At 40.2% G+C, this 22,348-nt stretch overlaps 1 protein-coding gene across 3 annotated transcripts in view; it reads right to left on the reverse strand.

Moving 5' to 3' along the window:
• The window catches only part of Hao1 (hydroxyacid oxidase 1), a 178,655-nt gene extending 159,354 nt beyond the window's left edge, over positions 1 to 19,301 (reverse strand). The window contains exons 1-3 of one of the 3 annotated variants that reach the window (XM_039105017.2): positions 19,118 to 19,256; positions 17,233 to 17,577; positions 13,154 to 13,305 (exon numbers count right to left, since the gene is read on the reverse strand). In XM_039105017.2, coding sequence (XP_038960945.1) covers positions 13,154 to 13,286 — 133 coding nt within the window. In that variant the 5' untranslated portion in view covers positions 13,287 to 13,305; positions 17,233 to 17,577; positions 19,118 to 19,256. Of the gene's footprint in view, positions 1 to 13,153; positions 13,306 to 17,232; positions 17,578 to 19,117 lie in introns of all 3 variants that reach the window. The other 2 variants (XM_063283785.1, NM_001107780.2) reach the window with 2 other exon arrangements.
• Positions 19,302 to 22,348: the final 3,047 nt, after the last annotated feature.

The raw sequence follows: 22,348 nt of genomic DNA on the forward strand, positions 1-22,348 counted from the left end.
TAATACTGTTCCAGGTTGAAGATCCAGCACATGCTAAATTTTACACATCCAGAGCTAGGGTATGGTTTAGTGGGTAAAATACTGGCAAGCAAGTCTCATAAGCTGAGTTCAATCCCCCAAACCCACATAAAGGTGGAGGGAGAAAACAAACTCTACAAACTTACCCTCTGACTCACACACACACACACACACACACACACACACACACACACATGCATGCATGCACACAGTGATGATAATAATAAATTTGATATAACATATCCAAGAGAACACACTGCCAAGTAAATGAGAATCCCGTGTGACATCTTGGAACTTTGGTTTCTTAGTTTTCCTGCCTCTTTTCACCATCCTGAAGGTTTACCTTCAAGAATAGAACCCTCAAATATCAGGGGAAAGCTCTTTAGTTCCTTGGTCTTGTACATTCTAGTCTGACCTGGAATTTGATAGTGTTTTAGGTTGGCCTTGAACAAGAGACCCTCTTGTCACTATGTCACTACCTCCTATGTCGGGGGATTTCAGATGTGGGGCACCATGTGCAGCTAAACTTTTTGAAGTGGAAACTTAAGGGGCAAACACATGAAGGAATATTTCACTGAAGCAGGCACAGGTGGAAGGAGGATATTTTGTTAAAGCAAGCACATGAAAGAACATGCGATGAAGGAGTCTCCACTAACGAAATGCATGCCTTGGTCAGCCTTACATTGTTTAGTTAAGATACATTTGTCAGGACTCCATAGAAAGAAACACACCAAAAAATTTCTGGTGGTGTGCTACAGCTCGCTCTGGTTCCTTGCCACAGACTCAGGCTGATTAGCAGAGTGATGTCAGATGGACAAACATATTGCTAGAGGACATGTGATGATTGAAGGGAGTAAAAGAAGGACTTGACAGATAGCAAGGCGGTGGGGGTGGGGGGACTGAGCTAAGCATTCTTACAGAGCTGGCTCTACTACCCTTGTTGGTCTCAAATCTTCACTGATCTTTGCTTTCCTGAGAGAGGCACCGCTGAGATCTTCTCCTGGCATTCCTGCTGGCCCCTCCTACTGACTTGAGTTGAGTCTGAGGACTGGCTATCTCTGCTAGGTAGTGCCACCACTGCTAATTAGTATTTGCTATCCCAACTCTATGGAACTGGACTGCTGATATATTCGTGAAGTGTTTGCCAGTGGCTCAAGCTGGGGCTGCTGATATCTGTGAACTGAACTGCCTATTTCCAGACAGCACAGGTAGGTGTTCCTCCAAAAACCCTTTCTAAACAGGTCCATGTCCCCCATATCCTTTCTTTTCCACTCTGGTGGGTGGTGGGCTTAAAGAGAGGTTAAAACGTCATTAAAAATAAACCATCATTAAAAATAAGGTGTTGAAAAAATTTAACTTACTACTTTTATTTTAAAGATTTACTTACTTTTTGTTTAAGTCCATGACTGTTCTGCCTGGACACACACACACACACACACACACACACACACACACACACACAAAGACATACATATATATACACACACACACACTTATGCATTTGTGTGTGTGTGTGTGTGTTATTGTGATAATTGCTGATAGTTGGGAGTTTGCCATATTGTTGCTTGAAAATAGAATCTTGGTCCTCTGCAAGAGCAACAAGTGCTTTGAACCACTATGAATCTCTCTAGCTCCCAGCTAAACTACTGAAGTCTGTGTTCCTTCTTTCTCTTTATTGGGCAGAACCAGTCATATATTATCCCATTGCTCTGAGGAAAAGTAAGGTACTCATACATCAGCAAAAGAGACAACAGTATAGTCATATACACATAGGCATTGTTGAAAAGAAGATAGATAGATAGATAGATAGATAGATAGATAGATAGATAGATAGATAGATGGATGGATGGATGGATGGATGGATGGATGGATGGATGGATGGATGGACGGGTGGGTGGATGGATGGATGGATGGATGGATGGATGGATGGATGGATGGACGGACAGACAGGCAGACAGAGATATGCTTGGAGCTAATGCTGATGCCTTAGAATGGCAATAGGTGACAACAGGTTGAGCAGCCAAGACTTGGCAATAGCTCCAGCTTTCATCCAGGAAGCACATTTGCTCATGCAAAGTAACTCGGAGCCAGTTGTCCTGCCTACTTTAGAGACACACAAGACAGTTATTTAAGACAGGTCTGCGAATATTACCTCTGTAAATACGGAGGCCACATAACTGAGATGGGGCAGGTGCAGTAATTTCTAGTGCAATATGGAAAAGGAAGTCCAAGAATCCTGTCAAATCCTTTATATTTTATCAGAGACACGCGTTTTGTTGTTGTTGGTTTTTTTAAAATATTGTTTTATTTACATTTCATATGTTATCCCCTTTCCCGGTTTCCCAGCCATAAATCCCCTATCCCATCCCATCCCCTTCTTCTATGAGTTGTTCCCACACCCATCCGCCCACTCCTTCACACCTCCCTGCCCTGACATTCCCTTACACTGAGAGGTCGAGCCTTGGCAGGAGCAAGGGCTTGTCCTCCCATCAGTGCCCAACGAGGCCATCCTCTGCTACATATGAAGCTGGAGCCATGGGTCTGTCCATGTGCAGTCTTTGGATGGTGGTTTAGTCCCTGGGAGCTCTGGTTGGTTGGTATTGTTGTTCTCATGGGGCCAGAGACATACTTTTTCGCATCATCTTAAGGTAAAATGCCCTATAGTCAGCAATGTTTCTTTTTCTCATATACATGTATCTATGTATTTTAATTGACAAGTGTTAATTGTGTGTATGATGGTGGTACCATGTGATCTTTTGACCTTTATGTTCATAAATATTGAAAATATTGAAAAGATATTCAATTGTGTGAGTAACATATGTGATTAGTTTTGTGAGGAAAACATCAACCACCTATTCTTCAAGGCCGGGTATATAGTTCAGTAGAGAACTTGCATAGTATGTATAAGGCTTTGAGTTTAACCCATACCACTAAAAAATGTTTAAAAATCCTATTCTTTCATTGAATTTTGGGATCATATAATATATCAACATACAGAGTGGTTTCATCCAGCAGAATAGCTTCCCAGTAGCTATTCCTCTAGGCCACACTAGACTTTGATTAACTCCTTCCTTTCCGCATTCTTCTCCTGAACTTGCCTTCTCATTTCTGTCATCCTAGACTGACATCCTCCTTTCTCCGTCCTCATCCCTCAACTACAGCTTCTGGTTTCTATCACTTTACAACTCTATAATATTTCATTGTGCATGCGTTCACACCACATTTTCTTTTATTTGTTCATCCATTGATGGGATCTTAGTTTCTTTCATATTTTGAATAATGATGAACTGAACATAGGATACAACTGTATGCTTAGCATACTAATTTTAATTCCCTTAAATCTTTCAAAAGTGGGATTAATGGGTCACACTATTGAGTCCTGAGACGTACATTGCTTTAAAGGTGATGAGTGTCAAGGATGGTCACCATCAATCATTCCCTGAGAACGTGTAATGTGTATTTTCTTTCTGAAGTGCTCATACAAGTTCATGAGGTGTATTTGGATAAAAATCCCTGAAACTGGGAGAAAAACTGACCAAGGGATAACAGAGTGGGCATTAACTCTCACATGGCTTGACAGTTGCTGATGTCATCCTCATAACACCTTTCCATTTTCTGTTGGTCCCCAGTTGGGAGGGGCACAGGTCATATGCTAGATTTCTTTCCACATTCAACTCTTACTGTTTTTGAATTGAGGACTTAAACTGCATGAGAGTGACTACCCTCACTTCATTTAACCATCAACAGATGTATTTCATAAGCTGTTTTATCCAACATTTTCTCAGCTTCCTAGATTTCAGATTAGAAGGATACATTAAGGACTGAATCCAAATTAAAATGTCCAAAGATGGAAAGGGAGAAAGAGTGGTTATCAAAGCCCGGGGAAATATAATTTACCAATTATAAAATGGCTTTCAAATATACAATGTCAAGTCCTGGAGTCTTATGAATTGGATGTTGGGTGATCAAATAAAACAAAGGCTCATCATGCTTATGTTTGACATGGAAAAAAAACACCCTGATAGGCCAGATTTCCATCAGCAGTCACATCAATGAAGTTATGATTATTATTCAAAACATTAACTCATTAGAGACCCTCTCATCCTCTGACTGAGGCCCGAACATTGAGCAATTTGAAATAACCCTGATTTTAAATGCTTTACTAGAGCATTATTATCTCTCTTTTATGGAAAAAGGAGACTTGGGTTCCCAAAGTTACATTTTGGGAAAAGAGAGAGAAACAAGGAGAAAGGTCTAATTCGTTCAGAAGGTCTAAAACATTGTAAGATGCATTTGATTAAAATGCTCCTACAAAGCTTAGTCACCAAAACATCTGTGCTGAAAACGAATTTTGTCATCTGCACAGGAAGTCCTTGTGTAATGTGGAAAATATGTAGTGACAGAGTACCAAGCCACTGTGTGCTCTAAACTCAAGGTCTGACATGCTGAAGTACTTGCAAAAACATACACCTTAATGTCTGTTTGCCTGCATCGGCCTTTCATCCTGCAAGGACTAAGGGCGTGGCCAAAGTTGCAAGAGTGTCTCAAAGTATTATTAGGCTTCTCCGGAAAAAAGAGTTCCAAGGAAATTAACTAAGTGAACTGTAAATTATGCTCAAACTGTTTAGAAATGCTAAAACAAACCTTAACATTTAAGGACTTTAATCAATTTAAGTACTTTCACCAAAGGTGAGGAAAACGGGCTTAATCCTACAATTCCTTTAACACGAGTCATTCTCGGAATTGGGACAACACATCTTCCAGGATCACACTAGCCTGCTACTGTACTTTGAGATTTTTTTTTTTTTTTTTTTTTTTTTTTGGTTAACATACAGAAGTGCTTGCAAAACCCATTAGACCTGCCTGTTTTGTTCCAGCCCATTGCTAGGGCACAAAACTGTGTTACAGTAAAACATCACCTCACCTGCTTTGTCATCCTCCTGTGCTAACTGAGTGGCCTGGTCCTGCTATAACTGGCAGATAATGAGAAAGAGACCACCATGCAGTCAGACACTTCCTTATGATGAATGACTTTGAAGATCACCAAAGTTATCCTGGGTGACTTCGATCAACTCTCACAGATTAGCTCCCTCAGTGTGGGGACACACTACACTCCAATTGCTCCCTGTCACAATCTAACATCACTAAGACGTCACAGAAGCAATCACATTCTCTTCACAAAACTACTCAGTTGCTTACATTTTTTTGCGGCCAATCCTTACTATACAATTTGATGATGGTTCTAATTATATAACACAGCTAGATTCTAATTTTAATAGACATTTTTGATGAACAAATTTTATTTTCTGAAATGTGATTGTGATGCTGAACTTTCATAAAAAATGGAATTTTAGCTTTTATGAATTTTTTAGATGTGAACTCGTTTGTTTAATTACATATTCTCCTTAACTTACAACAGATCAGCTTTTGGTTTTTCTAGTTCATGGCAAAAAGAAAATAATATGAATTCAGTAGGAACCATACCTCAAACTTTGAACCATATTATTTTCCTGATCCAGCAATAGTCCAAATGCTTCTCTCTCTTGCTTGCCATGTTGAACAGTAGCTGTGAACTACAACTTCCAGTCACCAAGAGAAAGACAGAGCACACATCCAGTATGAATGACTAGCCATGGGGCTCAGCAAATTTAGTGCATTCAATGCCTTGTATCTGAACAATAATTTCAACTTAAAATGGGTTTATCGGGATACCATCTATTGTTAAGTCCGAAACGTCTACAAGCAATATAGTACAGTAGTCTTTCATATACTGATTGTATATGAGTGGTGTGTGTGTGTGTGTGTGTGTAACACACCCCGTCCCCCACTACTTTCGATTGCTAGAAAAGCAGATTCAAACCATAAAACTGAGCTAAATTTGCTTGAAGTAAGGATTTTTTAAAAGTCATGAACTAGTTATTTTTGTATTTTTAATTTACTTGTTGGCGTGCTTGTTTTCTTTTTCTTTCTTTCTTTTTTTTTTTTTTTACCAAAATAAGATATTCCCTTCCAAAGGGTTAACTCACATAATGTGGAGAAAGTGTGAGGTGATCTCTTCCCCTTTTTTCCTAATTTTGTTTCTTCTTAGTGAAAATGGACAAAATATTGGGCAGAGTTGGGAGCGAGACATACCTAGATCAAATCCCTCTGTCCCCACTGACTCTTCCTTGCCCACGCATCCCCTTCCTCTCCACTGTCAAATGACATGGCAACAGTCCTGCAGGCCCATTTTGAGGAGCCCTGGCAGAGGGGTAAAATCCAAACATTACACTCAGGACAGCAAATACCCTCTACTCACAGAAAAGTTTTTTAAAAAAAAAAATGTCTTTTTGAACAAGCCCACTGCTTTGCCTGCATTTAGTAAAACTGAGAACAATGAGGTTCTTTTCCTAGTAGGAATGTTGAAATGTATATATCTCCCCGGTCACCTAGAATAAAACATAAATATATAAATCAATAAAACTTTCAAAACTGCGTCGTTTTGAGTTGGAAGCAAAGGAAATGACAATGTCTTCCTGCTGAGTGCTCTTTCAGTCGGTGTTAAGGCTGACCACTTAATCTCGGAAAATCCAGAGAATTCAACAGCCAGAATGCTGTCCTCCACTGCCAATCCATTCTCTGGAGTGTGTAGCTCTTTGTGCCTCCCCTTTCCACCTCACCTTAATAGGTGGCCAATCAGAGCTGAATCCCGAACGTCACTTTGGAATGTTTTAGGCTCAAACAGAAAGTATTCAGATGTAATGGTTTTATGGCCCATCAAATCCAGTGCAGTAGCCTCTAATTGCATACAGCAGAGGGGATTTCTTTATAAACTTCTCTTGTGACAGTTTAATACGAATTTGCTAATATGCAGAGCATTCCTGGAACGCATTAAACAGTAGTGACGTTCTCTATATAAGGTCCCAGCACTCCCTCATGTGGTCTTTGTCCACAAAACAAGCTCGAAATAAAAGAATAAATAATGTTTTCATTATTATTCCTCATGTTTACAGCTAATAAATAAGTAGGGCTATGCAGCCCCATGGAAGATGGGGTAAAGCTTGATTAGGGTTACTAGGCAATGAGAGAGCTTCCCTCAGAACACCTGTAACATAGCAGTAAGCATGGGAGAAGTCAGAGTTGGGCTGAAGAGATGGCTCAGCCATTAACAGCTAAGCTGACCATGAAAAGGGCAAGAGATCAGAGTGGTCTACAGATCTTGCAACACAGACTCTGAATCTAACTATAGCACCTGTCTCACCAGCTACTAAGATTGATGATTACTGTTTGCTTGTGCCTTTAATGTGTGAAACACAGAAGCGATTTTATCCTTGAAGACTGAAATAAAAAGTCTCTTATTTATAGACATTTACCATTCACTAAATATTAAAACAATTTCTAGTTGTTACAGTGAAGTAATAAGGTTAAGTTATGTCCTGCAGCCAATCATTTAGTCACAGCATAATGCCTAAAGAAAAAAAAAACCATCGTGTTCCCTGCCACACCCCTCCACTTCATAAGAGTTTTAGAAACTGTAGTTTCTATGCATAATTCAAGACTACCAAGTATTTCCTAATGACTCTCATTTTCTTTGGTTTATTTCTTCTCAAAAATCAAAAGGGAAAAACTGCTATGGTTTTGATTAATATTCTTAGACTGGCACATAGGACTTGCCTTGGGTCTCTTGCTGCAATTAATGACATTGGGAAATAGAAGTGGTTGGCCAGGAAGGATATCAGTCAGCATCGACTAATGGAATAACAACATTGAGCAAAAATGTTTAATGTCACTCAGCCTCGGTTTCCACATTAATAAAGTTAAAGACCAGACCTTAGGGACTTATTTGGGTTTGTGTGTTTTAGGATAGTGTTAAGCAACAGATGAGATAAATTTAAAAATCTGAGACACACCAATGATTCGATAAACGTCGGTTATCTTTCCACGGGCTTTGAAGTATCACTTTCTGAGTTTCTGAAATATTTACCAAATAATATCTGTGTCTTTGTCAAGATTCAAAGGTAAGTATGCATCCACTCATATTCTACATTCCAGGGGTGCAGTGTGAAAAAAAACCCGCAAGTTCACGCAGGTACTGACACCCTGTCCAAGCTTTCCAACTGCTGCCTTAAAACACACTTGAAAAAAAAAAAGACAGGACCCCAGGAAAACGTTTGAGGGCAGCTATATACTTTGAACTGTCTTCGGTACTTGGTGAATTTTTCAATGTGATTTATTCTGAACCAGTTTTTTAAGTGCAAAGATCATTTACTCTCCTCAGGGTTTTCCTGGATTCTTGTGTTCTCTTTTCTTTGGTATCTTTCTCTGGTTTGTTTCTTGGGTCTTGTGGTGACATGATTATTTTGTTTTGCTATCTAGCCCTACCTGGTACTGGCCTTGCATTCTAGTTGGCTACCAATTCACTGCAACCCCACCCAGACCCACACCCCTGTCTCCTGGTGCTGAGGTAGCCAGGTGAGCCGCCATGCTGAGCTGGTTTTGTTTCATGCTGACAGGTTTTCAGTCACGAACTGTTTAACAGGGGAAAGCTTCGCCTAAAGAACTTAAAAGAAAAAAAAAACCCTAAATTCACAACAGCAGGCATGTTCAGCGATGACTTAAGTTTCTAAGGTCCTTCAGAACATCCCCCCAAAAGCCTGGACTTCCTTAGCAGCTGACTTTATCGGGGAGGAGACAGTAACCCTAGAAAGTGAAAAGGAGCGGCCTTAAGATGCAAAACCAGTCAGTGGTGAATTTGCACATAAATCGGTTGTCCTTGCTTCAACAGCATGGGGACAGTTCTAACCCACAAAAGTATTTGCTTTGGCCCGCACGCTGTTGCCCCAAATAGTGTTTTAAAGAATTTTGATTTATTGGCCAACATATAAAAACAAGAAATTGTACATAAAAATTGAGATGTCTGGCTTCTTTTGAGATATTTGAAGTCTCTCCTCACTCCCTCAGGAGCAGCCAGCTGAAGCAAGGGCACGGCTGCCCCCTTTGGGATACAGCAGGCAATCACTACCTTCGGCACTGAGCATAGACTGTGCGTTTCCCTACAGCCTCTACTCTGCAGACATTAAACTTCTCAAGCTTAGCCTTTAAAGGTAAATTTTGAGGTCCTTGCATTAAGTGTAAGACAAGAATATTAGTTCAAAAGAGTGGGTTTTGTTATGAAGATATATGGATAGGGTGTGCTTTCCTGAGAGAGGTTATATATGCAAAGTGGAAGATTTTGGGAACGTGGGGGGTCTAGGGAGGAAGTGAGCAAGTGGCATGCTCCAGTGCTGTCAGCTTTTCTAGCATGACTCCACTCTAGAACGCCTGGAATGTAGAGCTCTCACTTACATTAAGTGACTAGCTGTTCAGTAAAATGTAAAGAGCCCCTGAGTTTAACCTGGTCTCCTTGTCTGAATCATCATTGCATCTCAAAATTTAAAACAGAGCATGCAGTGCATTCTATAGTTGTCAGACCATGGGAAAACATGGGATCCTATTTTCAGGTGTAGGTCATGTCGATTTGTGCTCACAGTGGTGACAAGACAATGTGAAGGGGCCTTGAGTCAGATTCTGGGAAGAAATCCAGAAACCACACAGGGACTGTGAGACTATGGTGCTGGGGTCAGATCTAGAACTGTCAAGAGAACATGCTAATGTCACAGGTCAGAACATTCCCTGTAGATGTGAATGACCCTCAGTTATTCTCGTTTTCCAGGCTGATGGGACACTTTGTCCTGAGATCACAAACTAACCTCTGTCCTTTGACCTTGACCCCAACTTCCTTTCTTTACACATAGGCTATTTCACTGGAAATACCAAATTTGGGAGCCAGATAATTAGGAGGTAGACAACTCTTCCACAGTAACTTGATCAGATTTTGCAATATTTTCAAGGGTCAGACTTAGATTGCCTAAGTCTTCCTGGGAATAACAGAATAAATCAATTAATAGATTCTTGATTCTGTGATAATTTCTGGCCTTTCAGAGAGCAATCTACTAAACATGAAGGTTGCTCCACTCTTGCTTAAACTTACTTGTGGCTAACTACATCCTTCCCCAAGCTACATCACAGTCCACATTCCTCCAGAAGCCAACAGCGGCAGGAAGAAGTAATGAATTCAGATACCCTCACCGGCAGCATCAGCTCCAGGGCTCCTCCTTTTCCTGCCTAAGAAACTCACTATCCCACACCTAAATGCACGGAGCTTGGCCAAATTCACAGACCACGCCCACATTAGGAACCAAGCATCAGCCTGTGCTCTGAGCTGATTCATTCCAATGTCAAAGAGAACGCCACATCATAGATGATGGTGAGAACACAGATAGAAACCGGAAGAAGGCGGAGGTCCTTGAGGGAACTTTCTGGTGTACATCTGCATTATAAACGGAGATGCTATGACTCAGATGTTTTTGGATTCTTGAAGACAGGAATCTGGGAACCCTATTCCTTATGCCCCTTCCACCTCATTCACAGGTAGATTGAATGTTTCACTGTCCCAGAGTCCTGCTTGGTATACACTTAAAGCTATAAACCCATGGCTTCCGATGCTATAACTCCTTCAGAGCATTTCCAAAGCAGCACAGGGTATTTAGAAGCTACTGTTCTGGAGACAGACTCCTGGGAATCTGGATACTTCCTGTCACTTATGAATCATGTAGCCCTGGGCAAGTGACTCTTCTTATATGTGCCTCAGTTTATCATGTGTGAAATAGGCTTCAGTAATGTAGCTGCTTCTCTGGGCTTTCTGAGAATAAGAGAACTTGACAGCCGTGATGTACTTAGGCAAGTGCCTGGAAGGTTGTAATTTTGTGCTAAATAAGTCTAAAGGGTAAGAACAAATGGGCATTTAATATCAGTTCATGGTGAGTGCCATAGGACATAACATTTGATGAACAGTCCTCCCTTAAGGTTTCTAAAGAAGCATTTTCATTTTACTCCAGCCCTTCCTCGCCAAAGCCCGTGGGGACTTTGGAACCATAGGGAGGAAGTTAAAGAGTATAGCATGTCATTATGGTATATAAGCAGTTCTCTAAAACCCTAGCAATTTGTCCCCAAACCTGGAGAGTCATGCCAAGTTCCGTGGCCTCAGAATGACTTACCAGGAGAGTTCCGCTCACCCACCTACTTGTTTCCCTCTGTTCTATCCTCTGAGTTGTTTTCTGATTTTGTCTCCTCTTTCAAATCTATTTTTCATTGTTTCCTTCTTGAACAATAATTCAAATATAGTTTATAAGGATGGGCTAAAACCCAGAAGTACATAATCTCCTACTCATCACTTTGAAAAATGAGTAAATTACAAAAAGCATCTCCATCTTCCAACACAGATTCCCTAACATTGTTTCTGTCCACTAATAAGGACATATAAATAGTGTGCCTTGCTACTAATTGTTACTGCTAATTGAAATAATTCAATTATGGTAGCTAGTGTATCTATAATCCCAACAACCAGGAGGATGAGACAGTAGGATCAGGCTCAGATATACAATAAATTCTTATAAAAATTGAAAAAAAAAGAAGGAAAGAAAGATTTTTTTAAGAGACAAAAGACAGAGTTCATAATCAATTTCTGTATCATTTTGAAATTTTTGCTACTTTTGACATGCTTGTTATTTTTTGCATGGTATCTCTAACTAGAAATCAAATCTTCTAACATCTGTCAAATAAAATTAAAATCATGGTCATTCTTGAACAAATCTTTTTCAAAAAAAAAGTTACAGTATCCTGTAGAATTCCCATCTAAAATCTTTGATGCAGACTGCCACATTATTTCTTAGTTTCCTCTGCTTTCTGTTCTTCCTATCCATGTTTGAATTTCTCCAAAATCACACCAAACACCACGACCTTAAAATAATAATCTCTCATCCAGAAAATAAGATATATGGCATTCCTTTGCATATCAGTGGAATATTTCCCTTTGACTCTTGTCTCCATTTATGAATTTGTTATTTTCTTACTTTTCTCTTTGTACCATTTTCTTCTTCTACAGTTATTGACACCAGGTGAACATTATCCCTTTGCAGTCTCTTATTGTCTCAACTATTTTTCAATTCCTCAAAAACCTTGCAATATCCTATGGAATATCTCCTTTTAGTATTTATGAAAATTTTGTTGCACTCGACAAAATCACATGCCCACCTCTCCACTTTTGTTGCCTGAAGTTTCTTTAAATAGACCTGCCCCTCTATACTCATTTAGTCTGCTCTCTCATCTCTCCCAACCCCCAACCCAGGAGCTGTGTGTTTCTGGATTACCACACTAAGCCCTTGGGCTCTGGGAGCACTCAGGCAGCATGCGCCTCTCCAGCATTAAGGATGCTGCTAGCCTCTGACCTATGCTCATGCCGCGCAAACTTTTTGTGTCAAAGCAAAATTTTGATGTTCTTGGCAGAGTTCTGTGGGAGTCATTTCAATGAAGAAGGCAGAGTTGCATGATTCTTAGTTCTCAGAATTAAAAGGCTTTAAAATAGCATTGAGTTCGTGCTCTTTTGGCCCTTCATTTCTTGCCCGCTTGGCATCAAAAGATATCAAATAGGATCCTCAGCCACACTTCATAGTCTGTAAAGTAGAATGTGCAGAGGTGTATGTATAGCCTTTCACATATTCAACGTTGCTAGGGAACTAGATAGTTAATCTATTGGCCATGGAGAGAAATGACTTTGTAGTCTTTTTCCTTTCTCCTTTGCTCCTTCCTTTGCAATAGGAAATGTTCTACTGGGAAAAGAATCCACCCATAAAACAGAATCAACTTCCAATATCATAGGAAAAAACAGAACCAACTAGGTCTCTGCCTTTGCTCTTCTAGTATGCAAATCACTTCAGTTTGGAATAACCCCAGCTAGGCCACCAGAGATCTGTGATCCTGGGCAAGCTAGTTCTCAGATCTCTGTTTTTAAAGACCTCGATATTACTACTCATTAAAAACGTTAGCTGAGCACTGCTCTGTGTCAGGCGTTTATACGTATAATTTTTGTGATTCCCCCCACAGCAACCGATGGCAACAATTACTGGTTTGAGCCCTGATTCACAGAGGAAAACCAAGCACATAGAGAGGCTCTTGCCCTGAACCACAGGATAGAAAGTTGATGGTAGAACAAAGGAATGTAATTTTTTAAAATGAAAGCATCATGGGAAGGGCATTTTATTTGTCTCTCTTTTCCTACCTCGAACAGTGGCCAGCTCCCCATCCACATGAGCCATGCACTGCATAGCCGTAGCCCCAACGCATATTGGCATGCTCACTCTCTGTCCTAAAACAGAAGTCGACAGGTCGATATCAGCAACGTTGCGCAGCATCCGTGGATAGAGCTTCCACCTGGAATATAAAATAATATTAAATTATGTTATAATAAAATAACATTAAGTTATATATCAATAGATATATAATCTTAGAATTTCAAAGGTGTAACCAAATCTTTAACATATTTTATTTTAAAATAGAAAATAATAATTTTCATTAAGCCAAATCCTTTTCCTAAAGCTAAAGAAAAAGGGAGCATTTTAGTCTTTGCTAGTACACAAGACAATGAACATCACATTATATGGTATTTTATCTTATTGCTGCTTGTACTCCTTGTGAATTTGTTACAGTTTTGAAATATAAAAGTGGAGATGGCAATGGAATCCCATATAAATTTTAGTGAGGTAAGACTGACACAGGAGAACGCATCTATGTCTGCCCATAGTTCTGAGAGCTAGGACAAAACCAGGCAGCCATGGGCTGGCAGAGAGAGCCACATCTAAGCCAGTGAGTTACCCTTTAGATTTCCTTACATAGTGACATTTTCTCCCCACCTCAACCTCTGTTGGTCAAACCTCTGACAAGCATTGGTCTGTATCTTTCATCCTCAGACTTCTGCTTTTAAAGAATATCACAGGATGGACTCATACAGTGGACAGCCTTTCCAGCCTGACCTGGTCCTTGACAGCCCTCCGTGCTGGTGCACTTACCACCAGTTTGTACCATTGGGCTGATAGACTTTACCTCCTGGAGGGAACCTTAGGTGCTGATCCACTCCTGGGGAATACTTAGGATATTTCCATTTTGTATCGATGATAAACAAAATCACTATGACCATCTATCCACTTATAGGCTTTGGGGTGAATGTGGATTTTATTTCACTTTCCCCAGATCTAGATGACGATATACTAAGTCCTAGAGGTTACATTCAGAATGGAGAAGGTATATATCTTCCTTCTGTAAGAGAGAATAGCTCAAGGCAATTGCTTTTAAGATTATGACTATATTTTTCAAAGTTATTACTAAATGCTGTGTCTGCTGACCAATGAGCATAAGGGAAGAGTTAAACATTCGGTTACTTGTTTTATTAGTCAAGCCTTTTCCTCAGAATAGTTCATAGAAACTAAAAGTTTTAATTCTTGAAAATTATTATAAATTATTTTTTCTGTGAGTCCTCAAAGTCAGAGCAGAAGTTATTAAGCCAGTGATCCAAAATTGTATCTTACCGGAGGCTAATTTTTCTTTCCTAGAAGCAGAATATATATTTTGTACTACTGGCTTATGGCAAGTAGTCTCCTCGCTGCGGGCAGACTAAGACTTGGCATTATGAAATACCTTGTTTAGACCCACACACAAGCCTAACCAACAGTCCTGATGTTGGTTTTCTAGATTCAACTCTACTTCTAATGATGTTGAGGTTGTTCTTGCAAATATAGTAAAAAGTGACTTCATATTGGAGAAATGAGGAGAAAGCCCTTTATTGAATAAAATCTCTTTTCTCTGTGGGATGGGAGGAGGATGAGGAAGAAGAGGAGGAGAAAGGGGGGAGGGGGAGGGGGAGGAGGAGGAGAAGGAGGAGCATCAGAAGCAGCAGTTCTACCTTGAGGACCTGATAGAAGTCTGCAATCTAACATTTGTCACACAGTAAACTAAAACAATTCATTCCTGAATGAGGTGATAAATAAGTTTAGCACGTGGTTCCTAAGCTGGTTTGTTTGTTTGTTTGTTTGTTTGCTTGCTTGCTTGCTTCTCCCTGAGCTGTTCTTTGGCCATCATAACTGTCATTTTCCATCACACTCCATGTTCTGTTCCTGGAAATCTGTTCCTCACCCTGGAAATTTACAGCACGTTGCTTTGATCTCCAAAGTGAGAAGGGAGAGGCAGAAGCCCTGGAGGGAGGTTTTAATTACAAATCATCTCTAAGAGTGTTGCTAGAATGAAAGGAAGAGATTTTAATAGTGGAGACAGACACATCAGCTTTAAAAGACATTAATATTAATATTTATGTATGACTAAAAGAACAATGGAACACTTTGTGTGTGTGTGTGTGTGTGTGTGTGTGTGTGTGTGTGTGTGTGTGTGTGTGTGCGTGCTCCTGGACATGCATTTGTGCATGTGCATATGTAAAAGGTACCTTTATAAATGTCACCCATCTACAAACCAAGGCTTGTTCTGTCAATAAACAACAGCCTTACACTTATCCACTTGGTGGCGCAGTCACCTTAATAATCGCATGCTCACACTTTCCATAAATACATTTTCTGTTTCAAATATTACAGAGGCTCTTCAACTGCTACGTTTCTGGGCAAAATTAAATAAAATGAGTGAAACGGGAGAGTGTACATCGTTTGAAGCATTCTCCAGGTTTTGATGTTTTACAAATAACAATAACTTTATCAGATAGTTTCAACAGATTTTTGACCTCCACACAACCAAAACTACCGCACATTTAAATGGCTATTGCCCCAATTATACAACAAATAACTCTTTATCATAACCTTATGTTGCATTCACGTGGTGTCTACTTTAGGAAGAGACTGTGAAGTCAGAAAGAACAGCTGGACCTTTGAGTAACAAACCTTTTTAAAAGACCAAAATGAACAAAGGAAGCTATAACAGGACTTTCAACCTACACTTGGAATAGAATAAAGGCCTAAATTCTAACTAATCAAAACCTCGAGAGAGACGCATGCTCCCTTGGACATAACCACTCTTGGAAAGAATTCACAAATTCGATAGTGCGAAGCCTTATGCTCACTTACCCCACGGTGAAGCATCGGAATTCACTTTTCCATACTTCTAAAACACCAGCATACAGTGTTCCAGTTTCTTTATCTTAACTTTTCCCTCCACAGATTTAAAGCAAATGATTGAAAATGCTCCTTCCTCACTTAGCTAATGGATCAGCAGAGAAAGGCTGTGACAGTTCTGTTTATGTAATACTAAAAATGCCACTAGTGTGTAATATTTCCCAAATAACAACTGAGGCTGGCATAGCTTTTATCCAGAGAGTTGGCCTTAAACCTCCCATTAGTCAGTGTCAATCAAGATGCTGCAGAAAGGGGGCAGCTTCTCCTTCTGATGTCATGATCCTGCTAAATAGTAGAACTGCAGAGAAAGTTTCTGTCAGGAAACCGTCAGGAAAAGCCTGATGTGTGATGAAGCTGGGCGAGAAGGTGCCTTTATGTCAGTGTGTAGAAGAAATGGTGTAGTACACTTTTTAAATTAACTCTAGTCTGGTCAGGCCGTTCAAAATGAAGCAGCCCAGCATTCTGATCTTTACCTTATCCTAGCATATTTGCAATGGGGAATTTTCCTCTGGATGGTTCAATTTATACATCCTTTCATGGTATTATTTCTGGTTATGATATTGCTAGTCCCGAGTCAGACCAAGAAACATCTCCAGCTAGCTTCTGGGTCACACAAGTGGCCCAAGCTCCCAGAACTCTAAAATATGGTTGTCAGATCTGAGTGCTGATGGACAGTGCTGGAGAGGAGGCTCCCTGTACAGGCCAAGAAAAAGGAGATGAACTTCACAGATGCCTTTGAAACAACCTAACCTTTTGTTACCTCTCAGTTGATTATTGTATAGCCTTTATTTGAAACAGAATGAGAAGCCTCAGGGAGACTTCCTTCCTGCTATCAAACCAATGCTACCAAAGTCAGCAGAAATTCTCTTATTTACATGTGACCACCTCAATAGAACAAATCAAGAGATTACAGGACATGCAGAGAACCACAAGGCAAGGAGTTGAGATGTCAGGGGGATGATCACATCTGACATTTGTTGGAATACAAATACTAAGAACCAGCTGTCCTTTGAGGAACTTTGCTCGATGCCTTTTTATTTCTTTTTTTTTCCCCACCCCTTATTTCTTTAAAGAAACAAAAGAATCATCAAGTTCCATGAAAGACATAGCACTTGTCTTTCCCAGTTGCATTATTCTGTCATGGGGATGAATGAGTCCACACTTTGGATGGTATTCTACTGGAAGTACTTACTATAGTAGTCACAGAAGCCATGAGACTCTTTCTGCTCGGTTAGAACTTGGAGGTCACCAAGTCTACTATGCCTCAGAAACTCTAGAATTTCCAAAGCCAGCAAGGCAGTATGTGTTACTGTCCTTTTCTTCTTCTCTTGTGGTAGCTGTTTGGGGGTGGGTATTTTACACCATCTCTACCCATTAAATTCTGGGAACTAAGTCAATGTGTAGTCACTGAATGGCAAGTTTCTGCTGGCAGGAACTTTATATCTGTTTCACTGTTGAGTCCAGAGCTTGTAGTTATCTTGTCCGTGACACAGTTCCAAGTATAAGTCAATCAATTACCGTGCATGTTGGCACATTCCTGTAAGTGTCAGAAAGCAGACTTAGCAGGATGACTGTGAGTCCCAGGCCAGCCTGCTGTAAATGACTGGGTTGATATCACGTGGAGTTATTTAATGGAACTAGAAATAAGTTAATAAGTTAGACCATGTGAGCTGAGCTGTCTAAAGGGGTAGAGAAGACTGCATGGAGTGAGATTGGTGACCACAAGTAACAATGCTCAGACACCAGCCCTAGATATCAGTCAAGGGCATGGAATGTCTTTGTCGATAAAAGCCAAGTAGAGCTAAGATGTTTAAGGAAAACACTCAGGAACCCCAAGAAGGAACATTTGCAAGAGCAGAAAATGTTGAAGAAGTTGATGATGATGATGATGATGATGATGATGATGATGATGATGATGATGATAATAATAATAATAATAATAATTTGGTAAAGTTAGGAACGCTAAGCTCCTGCATTACTAACCAACTCCCCATCTACAACTTCCCCAGCATTTGTGTGTTCGGGAAGGATTCAGAGAAAGCCTGATCAACTACTTCAAAGGTTGGCAAGACATCTCACCCTTCACCGTATGCTTCACTATCAACCTGTGTGTAACATGGCCGCTGCCACCCAGAGACTGCCTTGATTAAAATGATTTAATTTCTCCTAATCAGAAACAAAAAGGAGATTCTGAGTGGTTTTGCTCCAGATCAAAAAAAGAAATAGGAAAGAAGGCAAATTTCCTCCCTGGATATTGTCTGTCCCTTTCCCTTTAAAGAATCATCATAAATAGGGAACCCTGCCCCCACTGCCATCACTCAGGACTACAGTGGAAGAGGAGTGGCACAGGAAGAGGTGAGATGTGGGAAAGCCCCCTCAGCTACTTGGCTAAGAAGAGAGAGAGAGGGAGAGAGAGAGAGAGAGAGAGAGAGAGAGAGAGAGAGACCCATTTAAAGTTATCTTATTTTTTGTTTTTTAACACAAAAAGAAAACATAAACTATGACACCTACTGTCTTGTGTCTGAGCTATGAAAGCCTGGGGAAAATAATGTTGGACGAGAGATGAAGCACTTTATGGGAGCTGTGAGGCAGCAAGGGTGAAAGATAGATGTTGCCCAGACATCCTGCAATCTGAAGCAGACGTGTGGGCAACCCATAAGCAAAATGAATGATAACGGAGAAAGCCAATAGGATGGCAACATGGGCAGCAATAATCTCATTGAGTTCAACTGGACAGGGTGGCCATGTTGCATTTGAAGCGGTCCTAGTCTATCAACACACTCATTCTCTGTCCTGCTCTAATGCAAAGTAAATGGAGCCATCAGCATTCATGACAATTTGTATGTATAGCTAAATTAATTACTGCCACAGTTCAAAACAATATATGGATCACTTTTGCCACCCATCCACCAGTATTTAACACATCAGATTTCTCACATGCTGGAAATGTTCCACTCTATTAAGCACAAATCCTGGCAACTATTTTTATACCGTCACATAAAACTACATTTCATCCTCATGCAATGTCTTTGTGTGGTTAAAAAAAGACCACATGCTTAAATATCCAAATTTCTTACCTAGAAAATGCTCTGATATTATCAGCCAAAGTCTCCTGGTCATTTGCCCCAGACTTGTAATAATCATATACTGACTTCTGAAGCACTGTCCGGGCATGCTGTTCATAGTCACTGATGCAGACCAGCCGAGGCAACATTGTGTCAGGGGATGGCAACCTTAGATACTCTGGAGGGTTTTCATGGATTGCTGTCTATGCCCGGACAATTCCGTTATTTGTCAATTATTAATAGACTTTTGCCAAAGTTCATATTTAATTCTCTCTTGCTCACATCAAATGAGCAAACATTGTATGCCTAGACTTTGACATTTCATTTGTAGGCTAGCCACCAAATATACCAAATGCATGCAGAATTAGAGCTGGTATGGTAGCAGAAAGGGTAGGGTTGGTATAATTGACAAAGCAGGGGAATGAATCAAAAGGTAAGGGACTGACCTGAAGCCCCTTTGGTTCACTTCTCCATCAGACCTGGTCTTCCCACAGTCCACCCCTTTGCATTTTGCTTTGACACACACAAGGAACCTCCTCCTCATTTCCCTTTCATACTTCTATAATGCACACACCATAAAAAAACAACACAAAAGGTTATAGGGTAAAATCAGTATACAGTGACCTCAGAAATTCTGTATAATATAAATCTGACACAATCATAAGGACTTGGTTTTAGTACAGAAAGCACTATAGCTAAGTTTAATTTTTTTTATTGTTCTTGGTGTGGTTGAGGGCAGTGCCATTCTGGAAGACTTTGTAGTCTTGAATCCCTCTCTGTCCTGGAATAGCTGGAGAATATTTGGTGAGCAATGCATGGCTATGAAACAATAGAGTTGACCCGAGCCAGGCCTGGATTTCAACCCAGTAGACCACACTGTGAGCTACTCTACAGATGTTCAACATTGAATTCCAAATGCATAAGCCTGAAAGAACTTTCTCTCTTGAACTTGAAGCCTCACTTTCCAATCCAAGTGGTACTTGAAGTACCATGGAATGAGTGGGTGCTTGGCAAAAGATGTCCTCAAAGAAGTTAAAGGGAGTAAAGCATTAGCCACAATAATTCCAACTCAGGTAAGAATTCTCTTCAGTCTGTGTCTTGTATTCCAGGCTCCAGGGGCCCACAACATGTGCTGACTGACAGAATATGGCGTCTCTTCTAGCCTCACTTCCTGATCTCCACTGAACACTGGTCAGGCAGTGCTATTTTGACAAAACCCAAACTAAGTTGGGGTGAAGCAATCTCATTAGTGAAAATAGGAGTTGATTTTCAGTATGAGATGTCCACCATAATTCGCATGTTAAATGCCTGGCCTCCAGATGATTGTATGGGAGGTTCTAGAAATTTTTGGAGGTGGGTCTAATAAGAAGATGTCAGTCATGGAGGAAAGGCCCATGGTGATTGATATCTTGTAGTATTTGTCCTCTCCTCTCTACTTCCTGCCTGCCAGAAATGACTGACTCCCCTCTGTTATCTGTCCTTGTGGTGTCCTACCCAAATGCATGGGGGCAAAGAAACCATGGACCAGAGTAAACGACTTTTCCTTTTGAAGTGTTAGTAGCAGCAATTCTCTTACAGTGAGGAGAAAGCAATGCTTCAGATATGAAGCAAATATTCCCCCATTCCCTTCTTCTACTTTATGAATTGACTTAAAAAAAAAAGAAATGCTTTCTTAATGTCAATTACATCAGCATGAATCTTGAAGATACAAGAAAGTGCATGAGATTCCTTGGCTTTTAAAAGACTGTTCTGTTTTGCACTCGGGTCATGTCAATAACCTGCTTAGTTCATGTTATTTTCTACACTCTCTTGAGGATCGCCATCTAAAAATGATCTTTATATAGGCAGACTCTTTGAAGAACTGTCTTAACCCATGCTTTGCAAAGCTCCATTAAGTGAATGGGATACAGTATAGAATCAAACTATTTTACACTCTAAAAATCTCTAAATATCTCTAAATTTATGTAAAAATATCTCTAAATTTATTTCATAGATGGGAAAGGGTCCAAGGAGAAAAATGTATTAGCATAACTTCATTGTGGGATCTACAGCTTAGTTTGAACCTGAAAGCACAGGAGGCACATGTAGCCTAATCAACAGTCATGCAAAATCCCCAGACTGATGATCACTGACAGCAGCGGGAGATAAACTACTCCTTGATAGTCCTGACAAAGCAACTAGTTAGTAGTCGTGAAGAATGGGTCCATGGTAATGGACCGAGAAAGACAGAAATGAATATAAGCTTGAAACTGTTTTGGAAAAAGAGTTTTGATTGCATCAAAGGGGATTTGTTTGGTTTATCAATGATTTACTGCTTGGATTGATACTGAGTTACACATAGGACTATTGTAATGTTTCCCAATGGTTCAGACATCAGTATAAATAACATATGAAAACTGCGATTGAAGGGGTCAGTCTCCAACAACCCTCACAAATAGTAAAAACAGCATTGTAAAGCTTTAAACTGTTCAGTCTAAAGTTACTGTGAGAATGTACCAACTGCGTCGCTTTGATGAGCAGGCATCCTAGTCTGACAGTTAGCAAAATCGTTATGAAAGTTGATCAAAGGAGTCCTAACTGCCCCAGTTTGACAATTAGCGGGATCATTAAGGAAGTCGATCAAACGTCTTGGCTGCTGCTCAGAAGATTCCAAACTTGCAAATTAAAGAACCTTTCCTTTCCGCAGCCCACCCTTTGCGACAACTGCTAAAAATTATTATTTGTACCTTGCAACTTACATAATCAGGGTGGTAAGGCAGTTTAGTACTGTTTTATAAACTTTAAGCAGGTAAAATCCTAATGATACCAAAGAAGGGAAATCAGGGCCAGAGATTTTTCAAAGTATGGTTCTGGACCAAGAGCTGATCATCCTCTAAAACTGGATGCCAGATGAGCATCTGCATCTTTGACCTCAGCCTCTGGTTGTACCAAGTCATGCCTGGGACCGTGACTCACAATACTGTTTGAGAGCTAGGGTTTGGGCAAGAAATGGAATAAAAAAGGAGACTTGAATTTTGAAACCAACTGACCAACCAAACTTCATTCTCCTGCAGTAGTGTTGGAGGCCACTGGTGGCTTTGGAGTGATGTCTTGAAAGTAAACTTTGAAATGCATATATGGTCCTCACATAATTTCATAAATTAACCTCTTGGTGGCTGGAATAAAAGGGGTTGGGGTTTCAAACCGACTTTGCTAATTCATGAAAACCACACTGTCTAAATATTGCATTTTTTCTCCAGAGAC

Source organism: Rattus norvegicus, chromosome 3 (assembly GCF_036323735.1).
Source record: "Rattus norvegicus strain BN/NHsdMcwi chromosome 3, GRCr8, whole genome shotgun sequence".
NCBI classification, from domain to species: domain Eukaryota; kingdom Metazoa; phylum Chordata; class Mammalia; order Rodentia; family Muridae; genus Rattus; species Rattus norvegicus.